The following is an 18,706-nucleotide window of genomic DNA, read 5'->3' on the forward strand; positions in this document are numbered from 1 at the left end:
GCGCTGTATAATTCGTGGAATTCTCCAGCCCAGAATACTGGAGTGGGTAGCCATTCCCTTCTCCAGGGGATCTTCCCAACCAACCCAGGGATTGAACCCAAGTCTCCCATATTGCAAGCAGATTCTTTACCATCTGAGCCACCAGGGAAGCCTGGTGGAGGAAAGACAATGCAAGATAATTTTTAAAGGGCTGATAAAGGCTGAGGAAGGGAAGTACAAGGAACCAACTCCAGAAGCATGAAGTGGGGACCTGAGTTTTGAGATTAAAGAAGAAACATCCTCTTTTCACAGGATTTTTATTCCTTATTCCCGTCTTATCTGTTCTCCAAGCCATCATCCAAGAGAAGCAGGACCCCTGACATGTTCTCTTCTCTCAATTTATTATCCCCTTCCTTCAGTCTTTTCTACCTATTCTAGTTAGGCAAATAGTTATTTGAAATTGGTCTTTTACTGATGCCCTCAGTTCTCTTCTCATATTGAGTCACTTCAAAGAAAAAAGCAGAAGCCATCATTCATTCATGTATTCAAAATGTATATAGTAAATATCTGAGTGCCTGTGTTGTGAAAGTGTTAGTCGCTCAGTTATGTCGACTCTTTTGTGACCCCATGATCTGTAGCCCACCGAGGAAATCCATGGGATTTCCTAGGCAAGAATACTGGAGAGGGTGGCCATTCCCTTCCCCAGGACATCTTCCCAACCCAGGGACCGAACCCAGGTCTCCTTCACTGCAGGCAGATTCTTTACCGTCTGACCACCAGGGAACTCCAATCTGACTACCTAGCAAATGCCAGGTACTTTTTCAGATGTCAGGGATACAAATGAATAAAAGAAGACTGAATCCCTGCCATCTCAAGCTTACATTCTGATGGGGGTGAGAGACCAACAATAAACCTAATACACAACTGAATGCTATAGCTTGTAAATAGTTCTGTATGTCGTTTGGTGGAGAGGAGATTCAGCATTTAGAGAGATCAGAAGTCTAGACTGACAGTTTTGTAACACTGAGTAGGGTGGTCAGAGTGGGTATCATCAAAAAGGTGGGATGTGAAGGTGATGGAGTCAGGCAGGTACCTAAGTAGGTACCCGGCAGCAGGACTGCCCTTGCAGAGACCCTGATTAGAGGAAGAGCAGGAGGCAAGGGAGGCAGGCAATAGGATCTGCTGGGCATGCAAGCTCCCTGTAAGGATTGGGAGCTGCTGGAGGGTTTGAACAGAGGAATCAGGCAGGAATTCCCTACCTTGCCTCCTACTTCTTCTCTTCAAACTCATCTGCATTACTTCCCATTCATCTTTCCTGAGGTTTCTGTGGAAAAGCTATTCTTTTTCCAGGCTGATTCACTCTCGTTTTGAATGTAAGCCATTGCTATCTCATCAGGATTGCCTCTACCTTTCACACCTGCCTGTATATGGCATCCCAGACCACCCTGACCTTCTAAATATCATTATCAACCCTTCAACCCTCTTTCTAATGGACCATCATCTCTCTTCTTCTTTTACTACCTATGGACATGAAAGACATTTTTCTCTTCCCTGTCTCCACTTTCTCATTCATTAAGTTATTCATTCATTCAATAAACTTTATGAGAACATACTACCTGCTAGGAACTATGCTTAAGACACAGAGGCAGGACACATGGGCCAGTGGGCACAAGGGGAAATGAAGCTCGCTTGTCCACTTTGTCCACTAAAACTGGTAAATCCATCCATTCTTCTCATTTTTTAACTTCCCTATTTTGAAATAATTTGACAATTGCAGAAAAGTTGCAAGAATAGTAGAAAAACTTCCCAGATATCATTCACACAAACTTCCCAAATGGTAACATTTTCTGAGATTAGCTTTTATTCTTTCTCTATATATACGTGTGTGTGCATGTATGCACCTGTATAGCTCACATTTTTTGGACCTGTGGATATGATACCTCTTTACACATAAATATTTAGTGCATATTTCTTAAAAGCAAGAAATTTCTTCACCACAAGACTGTGATAAAAATCAGGAAAAACACTGATGCAATGCAATACCATTATTCATAGATACTTTGGGATTCATAAATACTTTGGGATTATTCATAGATAAGTATGGTAAATGTGGTAATCATGTCTTTGCAGTATGTGATTCGTAACTTGCACTTTAAAATGATGCCTTTTTAAAAGTATGACTTTTATACATATGTGATGCAAAAAAATCATGAAAAAGGCAGAATGAATGAGTCGGTGGTTTGTTCACCACCAACTCCCAGAACTTGCTCAAACTTGTGTCCATCGAGTCAGTGATACCATCCAACCATCTCATCCTCTGTCGTCTCCTCCTTCTCCTGCCTTCAATCTTTCCCAGCATCAGGGGCTTTTCTAATGGAGTCTTTTCTAATGAGTCAAGGTCTGTTCTAATGAGTCAGTTCTTTGCATCAGATGGCCAAAGTATTGGAGCTTCAGCATTAATCCTTCCAATGAATATTGCCAGCACCCTATTTCATGTCTTCACTATTTCTTGCCCAGATTGAAAAAAAAAAAAAACCTAACTGTTCTCTAACCTTCTGCTCCCCAGCCTTCCTTCCATTCTGCCCAAGTCATTCCATAAGGGAATATGATCATGCAATGTTCTTCCTCTGGGGCTACCCATGGCACTCAGGATAAAACACACACACCATATGGAACACCCCTGCCTGTGTTGATTCTGGCACCTGTCTCCCCATGCAGCACACACCCCACCGCTCACACCAGACACACCAAGGAGGTTGATCCATCAGTGGCTCCTCCAAGTTCCAAGCCTCTTTGCCTTGGTCTCCTCCCACGGAATGTGCCATCCGTCCTGCTTCCCTCATCCTCAAATTCTATGTGTGCTTTATTGCTACTCATTCTTAAAGGCGGAGCATAGACACCTCCAGAAAACCTTCCCTGACCAGCCCACTCCAACTCGGTTTCTTCCCGGGTGTTCTCAGGGGTTCCCAGGCTTCCCGCTGGCATCATCGAACTGAACTGTGATGGCCTGGTGATTAGGTTGCCCTATTAAGCCACAAGCCAGGACCGTTTTCACACCTCTTTGAATACATAATAGCACGAAGCACACTGCTTGGCATAAGTCAAATCCCAGTAAATGCTTCACAAAGAACTACAGGTCTAACATTTTATTTCCCATTGCCTCTAGCTGGTACTATTAGCATAAATGTTGTGCATCTGCATTTTATTTTGTATCTACATAACGTGTTTTAGTTGTGTTATATGTGAAATGATCCTGAGAGCTGGATGAACTCAATCACAAATTTACAAAAGTAGAGCATTTCCAATGGAGAGCTTTTATAAACACAGCAAACTACTTGAAGAGGGTTAAACACTGAAGAATTACTTCTGATAAAAATGGTTTTTTAATGGAAAGAGTCCAAGCTGGGTAATTTGACAAAGATAAACTCAAATTCTCACAGTGAATTTATTATCACAGTCACTTTTTTATCAGGAATTTCATTGTAACGGAGGTGAAACACAGATATTTTGTTTGTTGGAGGCAGACTTTATCGATGTGAAAGAGATGAAAGACCAGCTTAACGATCTAAAGCTGCTTTACAAAGTCTAATCTCTAGTGGATATGACAGTTACTTAGGAGGATGACTTGGCAAGTCAGTTTAGTGGGTATCAGAAGCCAGTCTTTTGCTTGACTAGAAAAATCACACAGGGACTTCCCTGGTGGTCCATTGGCAAAGATCCATGCTCCCAGTACAGGCGGCCCCGGTTTGATCCCTGGCCAAGTTCCCTTGCGGCTCAGCTGGTAAAGAATCCACCTGCAATGCAGGAGACCTGGGTTCGATCCCTGGGTTGGGAAGAGCCCCTGGAGAAGGGAAAGGCTACCCACTCCAGTATTCTGACCCAGAAAATTCCATGGACTGTATAGTCCACGGGGTCACAAAGAGTCAGGCACGACTGAGCGACTTTCACTTTCAGGGAACTAGAGTCCACATGTTGCAACTAAGGGTTTGCATGCTTCAGCTAAAGATCCCACATGCCACACAACAAAGACCAAAGACCCTGCGTGCCGCAACTAAGACCCAGCACAGGCAAATAAATAAATCGTTTTTATTTTTTATAAATAGTTTTTAAAAGAAAAAGAAAAATCACACAGACGAGAGACAAAAGGAGTCATTAACATAATAAAGATAATTTCGAGAACAGCACCCATTTTGATTTTTTTTCTCAAAAATCTTCAGCATCACACTAAATAAAAACATCAGAATTGCAAATATGTGACTCTGAGAAAAACTATATGGTATTACATAGAGAATATACACATACATATGCATCTACACACATATATCTGTACATATATAAACCACAAAAAATAATGTTTCATATTAATGTGAAAATCTAATATTTATTCCTTACCTGAACCTGAGAAATTGTCTAAAGACCCGTCTGCTGTTGTTGAAACTATTTCACTGCTGCTCATTGGCTCTGTTTTAACTACAAAAATAAACAACATATATCATGTATCCAATTAATAGTTATTTGTAAACGCACAGTAGAGAAGATATAACATTCAAAAATTTTTAAGAAAATAATCTAAAAATCAACTCTTTCATATTAGTATATAAATCAGATTGATATTCCTAAAAGAGCCTTTTTTAAAGAAATTCACCTTGAGTTTTTCTAAGGAACCTACTGTGACAAGTAACTTTTAAAAGAAACAACTTTAAAAGCTGCTTTCTCAGTTATCCAGCATGGCTGAAAAACAGAGTGCTCACTTTAATGGATTATTATTACCACCCAGCCACACAAAGCCACTAATGCATCAAAGTCTAATGTACACTTAGTACCAAAACCACACTAAATATAAATGAAGCATAAATAAAATTTTCCATTTAAAAATAATAATGATAGCAGACAGTTGGTGGAAAACATAACCTCTGGTAAAGTCCCTGGGTCTATAAATTAAAGACATTTATATTTATGCTATTGGTTCTCCAAAGCAAATCCACTCTACTGTTATAGTGATGGGATTATTACAGATAAGCCAGAACACCTCTGGACCCTTTTCCCCCTAGTTTTATATTTTTTTAAATAAAAAGATAGAACCATTATCTTCCCTAGAAATTACTAGTAAAGTGCTATCATTGGAATTTTCCCAGCCCACTTTGTGGAAGTTATACATCCCTATTAACAGGTTTTCAAAAAGGGTGTAACAATATTTTAGAGGTTACCTAAAAATCAATAACATGTATCCCAAAATGAAGGCCACAACAAGAGAATATTTGGGGAGGCTTCTCTCACCATGTAAATACATGTGGAATGGGGAAAGATGATGGAGAAAATGCAGCTTTTCCTTCCCTTAACACTACCAATCTCACATAAACATAAGGCAAAGGACAAATTCACCCTCTTGGGCCTTCAAATCTTCCACTCGTGCATAATGGGTAGTTTAAAATACACATTATGAATAGTTGCAGCATATACTCACTTTCAAAAAATTAATTATTTAGACCGTCTCTAAACCAAGTTGAAAAATAAAATTAATTCAAAACATTAATTATTTAGACTGTCTCTAAACCAAGTTGAATCCAAAGGGAATCACTTCAACTGACTGTTCTAATGTAGAACAAACAATAGTGTGATTGAAGTTTTCACTTTTCCACTTCTTCTTTCAGATTAGAAGTCTTAGTTGATGCTAATAAATTCTGATATAAGCCTGTACTTCCCTCTTCTCTTCACGCCTCCAAGAAACCTAATAGTATTGCTCTTCATAATCATCACACTGCCGCAGATTCAGGGAGCCAGGGACACCAGTGCTGGTGCGGTTTCCTGCTCATTTACCCACATCCTTACCTTACTGCTTTAAAAAGAACTCATGTAACGCCCTGTACATACAAAGCAATAGTTCTATTTCACTCTGTACTTGACAGATTACCATTGGGATCTGAACTTAGTATCAAATATCACATGACCAGAAAAAGACCAGAGCTATGCCCAAGAGGAATAGGTCCTACAAAGCACCTACTATGTGTGAGAGTCTTTATAGACATTCTAACTAATCCCTTTAAATAATTCTACAAGTAGATCTCAGAAGACAACGCACAAACTCTCCAGTTTCACATGCAAAAACTGAAATCAGAGATATAAGGAAATTGCCCAAGTGGCCGAAATGGGATTTCATGTTAGATATTTTTTTATTCCAAGGCTGAAACACTGGCAGTTAAGTGGCACATCCCAATAATAAGGGCTACTTGACCACACAGGGCAGCAATGGAGGCACTGCCACACTCTGTAGACATAACGGGAAGCAAAACCCCTACAGTCCTTGTATTCCTGGAGTGTTAATGCTTCCAGGCTGGAGAACTCACTGGCAGATCTCAAGTGGAAGGTCCACACTCACCTGGCTGCCCGGGAAAGATGAAGAAGAAATTTACAGTGTGCGATGTTAGCCCAGGTGACTCCTAAGTCTTTGCCAAATCTGAGGTCCTTGACTCTGTAGACTGGATTGCAAAATTCATGAAAGCCTGACTCTACCTAACTACTGCTACCTTTGTACCCCTATGACCCACCCGAGCTACTCTCCATATTTGGCTTAATCAAGTAGTTTTCACTCCCAAGAGGCATATTTAATTGTCCTTGAGAGGCCATTAAAAATATGCAAAAAGAATAGGAAGGAAAAGAAAGGGGTACTTAACCTTTTAGGCCTCAAGCCCGTTGCTTTTTGCCATTGTTCAAATATATTCATCATAGACTAAAGAATAAAGACTCCTGTTTCCTGATGAAGCCATTTTTTTTTTAAAGGCTCACTGTTACACAGAAGAGCCAGTTCATAAAGTAACTACCAGAATATTCGTGATCTTATCAGGTACTGTAGGTCAACCTGCCATCACCAGCCACCTGATGCTACAGAGACTGGTGACTTACTGTGATAGAAAATAGTTTCTGAATGAAAGCCAAATAAACAGAGACCACTTCTGGCTCTGGGCATGCCAAGCATACACCCACCAGAAGATTAAAACAGACAAGATAATAATCCTGTGGCCACCAAAGCTTTACATATCCTTACTAGTGCCATGACATTTATAAATATGTCATAAGTGACATAATAAAGCACCTTACCAAAGCTCTGAATTTAAAAACACAACATACTGGATTTTTAAAGTTTGATCATTTTAAGGTGCTGTTATGTCTGACAATAAGGATCTTCTCTACACTACCTATCCAAAAAGAAAAAAATCTATGAATAACCTGTTTTCCTCTAAATAATGGTAGGATTCTTCTATCTCCACCACACTTTTTCCTTTGCTATATGATTTCATTCTTTCAGAAAACAGCAACTTTTATTCTCTTTTGCCCCCACTCAAGAATCTGTCTTTTCTCTACCACTCTGAATTTTCAATCTCCTATCTGATATTTAAGGACTCATCCTTTAAAAAATACTCAGAAATCCGTCTTCCCCACTTTAATCTCCTTGATCCTTTCAACAGCTTCAGCTAACCATGCACTTTAGGCTTGAGCTATACTGGGCAACCTGCTATATCCTCCAGAGGTACCACACACTTCCATCTATCAGTGCCTCTGAGCTTTCGTTTTGAAGGCAAATAATTCAAACACCCACCATAAGACTTTGTGAAGTTATTCCATCTCTTCAACACTGATTATCTCCTCTGCAAAATTTAAGAAGTGATATCTACAGTGGCATTTACATATGGAATCCACTCAACCATAAAATAAAGAATAAAATCTTTCCATCTGTGATAGCATGAATGGATCTTGAGAGTATTAGTGAAACAAGTCAAAAGAGAAAGAAACACTGTATGATGTCACTTCTTTGGGGAATCTACAAAGCAAAACTCACAGATAAAGAGAACAGATGCTCACAGATACAAAGTGGTTGCCAAAGGGGGTTTAGGGGGTGGGTGAAATGGATGAAGGGGGTCAAGAGATACAAACTTCCAGCTGTAAGATAAATAAGCCATGGAGAGAGTGACTACAGTCAATAATATTATACTGCATATTTGAAAGTTGCTAGGTTCCTGTCACAAGAAAAAAAAAATGTTATCTACATCCTAGGAATGCAGTAACAATCCATAAAATGTATGTAAAGTACCTGGCATACAGAAGGAGCTGAAACTATATTTATCATCATCATTAGTAGCAGTATTATGTAACTACCATACTGAATGCCTTCCTCCTATGGGATAGTACAGGGAGCAACAGGGAATAGAGTTAAAATATATAATAAATAAGTGAATGAATGAATAAAGGAAACAATAAAGAGTTAAAAGCACCAGCTTTGGAATTATCAGCTGAAGTTCAATCTAGATTTGCTATTAAAACAGTATGAACCTGGAAAAGTGACTCAGTTTCTCTGTGCCTCTGCTTCCTCATCAGTAACTGGAGACAATACACTCATGAGAATATTTTAAAAAGATAAATGCTTATAAATCATTGAACACTGAGCTAGGTCCAGATGCCATGCTTTTATAGTTAGTCTATCATTAGAGTGTCTTATTAAAATGATGACGAGAAATCAAAGTGGTTTCTTCTGGGACAGAATCTGTTACAAACTTCACATTAAAGTGAAGCTTACCCTTTGAAAAGTAAATGAGAAGAATCTGAAGCTAAGTGGCTTGTCTAAGATCAACCATGAAGCCATTGCCTCAGGACAGCCAAAATCAAATCAAGGTAATTTGGATGTAACAAGAAGGCAGGACTAAATGCATGGTTATATTAATAAAACATACACCTCTGTCATTTCAATCAGTGTATACTCTTTCTGAAGAAATGGACTAGAGGAAGGATGCTGACCACGGCAATCATGATAGAAGATTCCAGGAGAACATGTGGGCATCTCTCTCTCCAGCACTATTCAGGGTGAATATACTATATGTTAGAGCTTCCCAGGTGACATTAGTGGTAAAGAACCCGGCTACCATGCAGGAGACATAACAGACACAGGTTCGATCTCTGAGTCAGGAAGATCCCCTGGAAAAGGAAATGGCAACCCATTCCAGTATTCTTGCTGGGAAAATTCCAAGGACAGAGGAGCCTGGCAGGCTACAGTCCATGAGGTCACAAAGAATCAGACACGACTGAGACTACAGAGCACGCACGCATACTGTATATGGCCCATGAAAGAGAACCCTGTTTTGATTCACCATAAATTTAAGTGGAGACAGATCTATCACATCACTCTCAAGATCAACCAACTAACCCATCATACCACGATTCCATGCTCACCAAGCAACTTTATTATTGATGCAACATCCATATATCTTCTTTGCAACAATACCCCGATATCTGGTTATTTGGTCTCAACAACTTCCATTACTTCATCCCAAGGGACTATTTCCCTTCTGCCTCCCCTAATTTTAAAAACAGGCAGCAGAACTATTTACAATAGCCAGGACATGGAAGCAACCTAAATGTCCATCAATAGAGGAATGGATAAAGAAGATGTGGTATGTATATACAACGGACTATTACTCAGCCATATAAAAGAATCAACTAATACCACTTGCAGCAACGTTGATGGTCATATTGAGTGAATTCAGTCAAGATAAAGACAAATATTATGATACCAATTTTATGTAGAATCTTAAAAAATGGTGCAAATGAACTTATTTATAAAACAGATACAGAGTCACAGATGTAGAAAAACTTTTGGTTACAGGAGGTAAAGTGGGAGAAGGGATAAATTGGGAGACTGAGATAGATATACACACACTATATAAAACAGATAATAAGGCTAATTAAACCACTATAGGGACTTCCCAGGTGGTGCCAGTGGTAAAGAATCCACCTGCCAATGCAGGAGATGCAAGAGATGTGGGTTCAATCCCTGGGCCAGAAAGACCCCCTGGAGAAGGAACTGGCAAACCACCCCAGTATTCTTGCTTGGAAAATTCCATGGACAGAGGAGCCTGGTGGGTTACAGTTCATGGGGTTGCAGAGAGTTGGACATGACTGAGCACACATAAACACATCATCACATATGCATATGAGTGTTAGGGTTATTGATGAAAAATTCTAGTTTGCTTTCCAGGTGGCAATAGTGGTAAAGAACCCATGTGCCAATGTAGGAGGCATAAGAGACATGGGTTCAATCCCTGGGTTGGGAAGATCCCCTGGAGAAGGGCATGGCAATCCACTCCAGTATTCTTGCCTGGAGAATCCCATGGACAGAGGAGCCTGGCGAGCTATAGTCCATAGGGTCTCAAAGAGTTGGACATGACTGAAGCAACTTAGCAAGCACTCACAAACCAATATAAAATAGATAACTAATACTGTACAGAACAGGGAACTCTACTTAATACTCTTAAGGGCTTATATTGAAAAACAATCTACAAACAAGCGGATAAAAGCATCTATTTAACTGATTCACCTTGCTATACACCTGAAACTAACATAACCTGTAAATTAACTACACTCTCATAAATTTTTTTAATAAAAGCAAAACCAAAATCTAAATAAATAAGCAAATAGGCAGATCTCTCCTAATTTAAAAAAATCTTTTCTCAACCATTATCTATTTCTCTCCCTTCTTTCATCACTAAGTTTTCTAAAAATCTGCCTTCGAATTCTTAGTATCTACTCTCTCTTTAGTCCTCTGCAACATTCCTTTATAGCTACTATTTTACTAAAAAGATTTTAATTGCCTAATTCAAACTCTTCTCCATCCTGATTTTCCTTAATTTTTCTGTAGAACGGGCCTTCCTCTGACATTTTTCTCATCATTGATCAATACAACACAGCAATGTTTCCCTGTTCTCCTTGTGTTTTTTCCTCTGGACTGTTCTCCTCTGCATACTCTGTGGTTCAATAATTGTACTTCCTCCTTATCCAACTAAATTTTCCTTCACAATCATGTCTTTCCTTGCAACCATTTAAAAAAATCTTTTCCATGTAGACAACTCTCAAATCTTTATCCACACGTACAACTTTTTCATGGAGACCAATCCTCACATTCCAATTGTGCAATGCCCTTGTCTGGATCAAGGGCAAATCAAGTGCTCAAATGCAATCTCCTCATCCTATCCTTTTGTAGTGGGCAAGCCATCTAGACTGAGTGTTTCACGCTGATTCCTCCCAGCAACTCTTTCCTCACACTCCACTGTTAATCTATCATCTCTACCGTTCTAATCCTTCGCAACCACTTTTCCCCTAATTTCACAGTCACAAGCCTAATTACTGTATACCTCGTCTCTCAGAAAAGCTAATCAGTTGGCCTTTCAGTTTGTCTTTATCTTGAACAGAGATATTTATCTTTCTATAGACTAGACTGGAGCAAGTCACTCTGCTGCTGAGGTCTTCAACAGCTTTTCATTTTCTTCGGAATTAAGTTATCATAACTTTATCACTGGAAAAGACCCTGATGCTGGGAAAGACTGGAGGCAAAAGGAGAAGAGGGAGGCAGAGGATCAGACGGTTAGACAGCATCACTGACTCAAAGGTCATGAATCTGAGCAAACTCTGGGAGATAGTAAAGGACAGGGGAGCCTGAAGTGTTGCAAGCCATGGGGTCACAAAGAGTCAGACATGAATTAGTAAGTGAACACCACCAACAACAACTTTATCATATTCTTAAGGCCCTCTATAAGACCAAGCCTTTTTCTTTTTTTTGCTTTCTATGCCACTTCCTTTATACACACTTTGTATAACAACTAGTAACTTACAGGAATACAAGAGCACTACAAAATAGGCACATCCTACTTAATCATTCCAACTTTGCTATCTGACACTTATCTACATTTTATAGACAAAGAACCACACAGCAAACAAACCAACCAACACTAGCCTACCAAACTGGCCCACCAAATGTTTAATACTTCCTCAGTTCCACAGTATTGCTAGTGCCTTTCTTTCTGATGTTAAATGTTCTACAATTTCCACTGATCTGAATCCTTCATGGTTCAATCGAAGTCCCACTTACTTTGTGAAGATTTGCCTGATATGCTACTCAGGGGTTATGCTTCTTTTCCTTGAGCCACTAAATCTGAGTTTGTACCTCATTTAGAACACATATCCTATTCAACCTTGTTTTACATTTCATAGTCTCATCCAAATATGATATAGATTTCTTTATAGTTAGAACTCCAGCTTTTTATATCCCTATAGAACATAGCCCAGTGCTTCACACATAAGTGGAACTCAATATTCACTGAAGAAATGGATGAAGGTAAAAATGTACAACTGACTTTGAAAAGCAGATTACAACTGACTTCATACCTCTGGGTACATTGTATAGGGCAATTAAACACACTGTATATGATTAAACTGAAAATTATATTTTATTCCTCCGAAATGATCACTGTCAACTTCTACGCAGGTTCTTATAAAACCTCTCACTCGCAGGACACATTTCCTTCATACTATTTCGAGCAAAGTACTCTTTGGAGAAGATATATTCACATAAAGAATATCAATCATTGGTTTTGTATATTTAGAGAGAATCCTTCCTGATCTTTAAAAAGAGAGATAAGTAAGTCACATATATTTAATAATTTGTGGTCCTGATCAGTCCAAGGCAAAATATTAGATACTGCTATAAGCAAACCTTTACACAGACCTTTAAAGAGCTACATCACACATGATTATGCTGTACAGATAATAAAGAACCTATAAGACAAAACCATAACCATTGTAATGTTAAGTTATAGCTTGGATTCAATGATAGTATCACTCACAGATTTAATGAGTACCCTATCTCAAGTCAATAAAGCAGAAATAGATGTTTTTCTGGAACTCTCTTGCTTTTTCAATGATCCAGTGGATGTTGGCAACTTGATCTCTGGTTCCTCTGCCTTTAGCAAGAGAGTTCCAGAAAAACATCTATTTCTGCTTTATTGACTATGCTAAAGCCTTTGGTTGTGTGGATCTCAATAAACTGTGGAAAGTTCTGAAAGAGATAGGAATACCAGACCACCTGACCTGCCTCTTGAGAAACCTGTATGCAGGTCAAGAAGCAAGTTAGAACTGGACATGGAACAACAGACTGGTTCCAAATAGGAAAAGGAGTACGTCAAGGGTGTATACTGTCACCCTGCTTATTTAACTTATATGCAGAGAACATCATTAGAAACGCTGGGCTGGATGAAGCATAAGCTGGAATCAAGATTGCTGGGAGAAATATCAATAACCTCAGATATGCAGATGACACCACCCTTATGGCAGAAAGTGAAGAAGAACTAAAGAGCCTCTTGATAAAAGTGAAAGAGGAGAGTGAAAAAGTTGGCTTAAAGCTCAACATTCAGAAAACTAAGATCATGGCATCTGGTCCCATCACTTCATGGGAAATAGATGGGGAAACAGTGGAAACAGTGGCTGACTTTATTTTGGGGGGCTCCAAAATCACTGTGGATGGTGACTACAGCCATGAAATTAAAAGATGCTTGTTCCTTGGAAGAAAAGCTATGATCAACCTAGATAGCATATTAAAAAGAAGAGACATTACTTTGCCAACAAAGGTCCATCTAGTGAAGGCTATGGTTTTTCCAATAGTCATGTACGGATGTGAGAGTTGTACTATAAATAGAAAGCTGAGCACTGAAGAACTGATGCTTTTGAACTGTGGTGTTGGAAAAGACTCTTGAGAGTCCCTTGGACTGCAAGGAGATCCAACCAGTCCATCTTAAAGGAAATCAGTCCTGAATATTCATTGGAAGGACTAATGCTGTAGCTGAAACTCCAATACTTTGGCCACCTGATGTGAAGAGCTGACTCATTTGAAAAGACCCTGATGCTGGGAAAGACTGAGAGCAGGAGGAGAAGGGGACGACAGAGGATGAGATGGTTGGATGGCATCACCGACTCAATGGACATGGGTTTGGGTGGACTCTGGGAGTTAGTAATGAATAGGGAGGCCTGGCGTGCTGCAGTTCATGGGGTCGCAAAAATTCAGACATGGCTGAGTGACTGACCTGAATGACTGACTATCTCAAGTCATGAGGCAGAAGTAGAAATGTATGTTTTTAAAAAATGTGACACAAAAAGTGGCATCAAGGGATACCAAAGGCATATAGAAAAAGAATGGATAAAATTACATGAAATGTGAAAGTAAAAAAGATAGCAATATTCCTACATTTATATATTTTATTTTAGACATAACTGAATAACTAAAAGATTATAAGCAGCCATTCAACTATTTCTCCTTTATTGAAAAGAATATATATCCATGAATTAAATGATTTTTCTTGGTTAATATCCATTTGGAAAACAAGGTATCCCTTTATGTTCAGATTGGTTTTACAGTCTGGAATATGATTATGAGTACTCTAAAATTTAAATTCATCTTCTTTTTCTTAAAAGGGGTTCCCTGGTGGCTCATATAGTAAAGAATAATCTGCCTGCAATGAGGGAGACCCAGGTTCAATTCCTGGGTCAGGAAGATCCCCTGGAGAAGGGAAAGGCTACCCACTCCAGTATTCTTGCCTGGAAAATTCCAGGGAGAGAGGAGCCTGGTGGGCTACAGTCCATGGGGTTGCAAAGAGTAAGACAACTTTTCAAAATAGCAATACTATCTATCTTATGAAAACAAAATCAACACACATAGACTAAACTTGAACTTAAGGGTGTACACAGCCAACAAGGAATGCTGGTCAATCGAAACTCGTTATTCACAGGAAGTATAGCATATTGGAAGGGCACTGCACAATGACTTATGTAGAGGTCTAGACTAATTGACTTTTTGGTGAAAGAAATGATACTTGGTAAATATCCTTTGAAATATCCCTTTGAATGTTTGACTCAGTGGCTTCTAACCTTCTGGAGAATGAAGCCTTCTTTCTATCATCAAAATATTTCAGAACCCAGATGATAGCCTATTTTTAATCTGTTGATTCGGACCCACTGTGAATTTTCAGACAAGAAAATTTGTTGTGATTTCATAAACATAACAGAACATCCATATATGAAAAAGAATTAAATAAGGATTCCAGTTTTGTTGTTGCTATTCAGGTTCCTAACACACAAAATTCAGGCAGATCTCATGAGCCTCCATTTTGCTATACCTGTCTCCCTCAATCCAATCTACCCTTGAAATTGCTGCCAGATTCATACCTAAAACACTTGCACCATATCAACCTTCATTCAAAATATTCAATGGCTTCTCTACTGGCTCCAGGATGAAGTCCAAATTCCTTAGCCTAATATTCAGGGTCCTCCACAGTTTGGCTCCAGATGATCCTTCCAACCTTATCTACTATCAATTCCTTTTTCAGCTCCACTAGTCTCCTCACTGTCTCCCACATTATCCTACCTTTGTTCATAATGGTCCCTCATTTAGAATGCATTCCATCTCTTCTCAATCTATTCAGGTTCTACCCATTTCCCAAACACTCAGCTCAGATTCCATCTCTTCCTTGAAGCCTGGCCAGACCTCAGCAAGCTGAAGAGCTCTTTTCTCTAAACTCTGAGAGCACTTTTGTTTGACTCAGTGGCTTCTAACCTGGAGAATTAAGCCCTCTTTCTAATACCAAAATATTCCAGAACACAGATGATAGCCTAATTTTAATGTGTTGATTTAAAGTGCCTGATGACAAAAACCCACTGTGAATTTTCAGACAAGAAAATTTGTTGTGATTTCATAAACATAACAGAACATCCACATATGAAAAATAATTAAACATGTATGTGGTCTGTTAACCTTAAATGTGCCATTTGATGACTTTTAACAAATACCTACATTTAGATGCTAGTGTGTTATAAGAACGCAAACACAGCACAATGGCCTGAAAAGACTGCTCCAATTTTAAGAATTAAGGTAGCAATATAACAGTCTCAACTTACGGCACAGGCAATATTTATGTAGAATTTTCACCTGGAAGAGTAATCATTTTAAAAATAGCTTATGTTTCTTGAGCGTTTACTACATGTCAGACATTGTGCTAAGCACCTTACAAGTAATAGTTTATTTTGCTTTTCGTGGCAACTTCATGAGATATTTACTGTAACTGTCACATTTGAAAGATGAGAAAATCACAGCTTAAAGATGTTTATAAACTAGCCTAAGGTCACACAACTAGGTTTCAAATATCTTTGATTACCATACCTTTTATGAAACTACTGAGAAGTCAAATGTTGTTCAATGAGGGTTTTATCATCCTTAATCACTTAATCTCTGATGGAGAGCCTAACAATCAGTGAAGGGGACAGCAACAGGAATGTCCCAGAAGAGCAAGGCATTGAACAAAAGTGTATCAGTGCATGCTGCAAATTAGCGAATGCTAAAACAAACTAGTGTATGAAGACCGGAAGCAGATGGGCTGGCTCAGGTTCAGAACCTCAATCATAACAATCTGGAAAAACGGTTTACTTGCCTAAAATGTAATCAACCTACCAAATTTACATCTCAGATCGTACCTTTTTCCCATGCTTCACCAAACCACAGGAGCACTCAGACCTAAATCATACCCACATTGGGTATTAATTGAGCAAGTACTTATGGAGTACTCCAGGTACTCAGAGGACCTACAAAGGCTATCAGGGGAAGTGAGGGTCTCCAAGGGAAGTAAACCTCTCTTTCCATGGAAACACTGCAGTAGCCATTCTCAGTAGATATGTTTGCTTAAAAAAAAAAAAAAAAGTCACCTGTATTATTCTTTACTAATAGTTGCTCTTTGAGCAGGTAGTAGATGGCAGTGACTGGAGTTAGTATTTTAAGTCTATAGCTGAAGAGAAGGTATAATCTGTTTGCAGGACACGTATTAAGTGAACCTTAAATATGCATTCCTATATACATTAGGTGGAGACAAATACTATTTGATTTCACTTATACAAGCTGCACAGAATAGTCAAACACCTACAGTCAGAAAGTACACTGGTAGATGCCAGTGGCTGGGGGATGGAGTGGTGCAATAGGCGGATGGGGACTTGGTGTTTAATGGGGACAGAGTTTCAGTTTAGGAAGGTGAAAAATTTGGTAGATGGATGATGGTGAGAGTGCCCAACAATGTGAATGTACTCAGTGTCAATGAACTGTACAGTTAAATATGGTTAAAATAGTATATTTTATGTGACTTTTACAACAATAAAAAAATTAAAAAAAAACAAAACCTCAAGCCTCCACTAGGTGAAACAGACCCAGTGATAAAGGTGCAACCCCCATTTTACAGTGGGGAAGGCAGAGGCTCAGAGACTTAGTGTTAGTCGCTCAGTCATGTCCAACTTCATATGACCCCATGGACTGTAGCCCACCAGGCTCCTCTGTCTATGGAGCTCTCCAGGCAAGAATACTAGAGTGGGTTGCCATTTCCTTCTCCAGGGGATCTTCCCAACCCAGGGATGGAACCCTCATCTCTTATGTCTCCTGCATTGCCAGGTGAGTTCTTGACCACTAGTGCCACCTGGGAAGCCCAAAACTAGGAGACAACTCGGACTTCTCTGGGATGAGAGATCTTACATGATAATAACAAAACAGCCAACAGATATTAAATGTTTCCTAGGAGTCAGTGTGTTCTAAGTGCTTTACCAACTCATTTAACTATCCTCACATCCCAAGAGGTAGAAACTTTCATTTTACAGACCAGGAAGCTGAGATACAAACAGTTCAGTAATTATTCAGCATCGCACTCTCCAGCAAGTGGCAGGGCTGGTATCCTCATTTCAGAGGCTTCCCCCCGTCCTCTGCTCTCTCTCTCAAAACCTGTATGTCAGTTACAGAGTTATAATGCTGAGATTTTAAGCCCAGGTTAGTCTGATTGCAAAATCCATCCTCATACTATCATGCAATACTGCTTTGCTACATATATATATATATATATATATATATATATATATATATATATTTTATATTATCCATTCTCTGCTTTCCTTAGGGAAAGTATCAGAAATTTGTGCTGAAATTGTACTATATAAATAAGTACATGATTTCAGATAAAAATGCCCTCATAACTTCTTACCTGCAGTCTTTTCTCCCTATCTATCACCCACTGGAGAAGACCCTGATGCAGAGAATGACTGAAGATAGGAGAAGGGGATGACAGAGGATGAGATGATTGGATGGCATCACTGACTCAATGGAAATGAATTTGAGCGAACCCCAAGAGACAGTGAAGGACAGAGAAGCCTAGTGTGCTGCAGTCCATGGGGTTGCAGAGAATCACACATGACTGAGAAACTGAACAACAACAAATCATCTGTTGAATCAAAGTTTCAAAACACTACCTAAGTGTATTTCTCAGACACAGACTCAGTCACATTACTCTCCTGTTCACAAGCCTTCGGGTCATCCAACTCTCTCAGGCTTGAATCCAAACTCCTGAACTTGGTACATAAGGTTGTAGGTTGTTCATCATCTGCTTGGGTGACTGTCTTAGTCCCATCCCTGTGCACTCTACCCATATGTCTCACTTCCCCTGCCACACACAGTCCCCAGGATTAGGGATGGCTTTGCTCCTTCCTGGCATAGCATCCAGTGTTTTTCTACCTCTCCTTCAAGATTCAGTTTAAGCATTACCAGTGTACAGACACTATCCTCAGTCACCACAGTCATGGCTGGGTATCCCTTATCCTCTGGAGAATACCGTCCTGATCATCAAGTATGTTGGTCATCTGACTACAGAACTACAAATCGCAGGAGACTATGAACTGCTCCTTGCTAGAATGCTATGTGGTAAATTTCTAGACATAATCAGTTAATAACTATTTCTTGAATTAACAAGGAAATGGTGGATATACAGTATGATCTATATTCTTATATAATATGCATATTCTTTTCACTGCAGTATGTATATATCTTTGCCCCTCTAAT

General features: G+C 39.2%; 1 protein-coding gene across 1 annotated transcript in view; it reads right to left on the reverse strand.

Annotated features, from left to right (window-relative positions):
- EYA1 (EYA transcriptional coactivator and phosphatase 1) overlaps positions 1-18,706 on the reverse strand; it is a 174,749-nt gene that overhangs the window by 144,613 nt on the left and 11,430 nt on the right. The window contains exon 3 of the mRNA XM_061122834.1: positions 4,372-4,449. Within this exon, the coding sequence (XP_060978817.1) occupies positions 4,372-4,449 (78 nt within the window). The remainder of the gene's footprint in view (positions 1-4,371; positions 4,450-18,706) is intronic.

This window comes from Dama dama, chromosome 21 (assembly GCF_033118175.1).
Source record: "Dama dama isolate Ldn47 chromosome 21, ASM3311817v1, whole genome shotgun sequence".
Classification (NCBI taxonomy): Eukaryota; Metazoa; Chordata; class Mammalia; order Artiodactyla; family Cervidae; genus Dama; species Dama dama.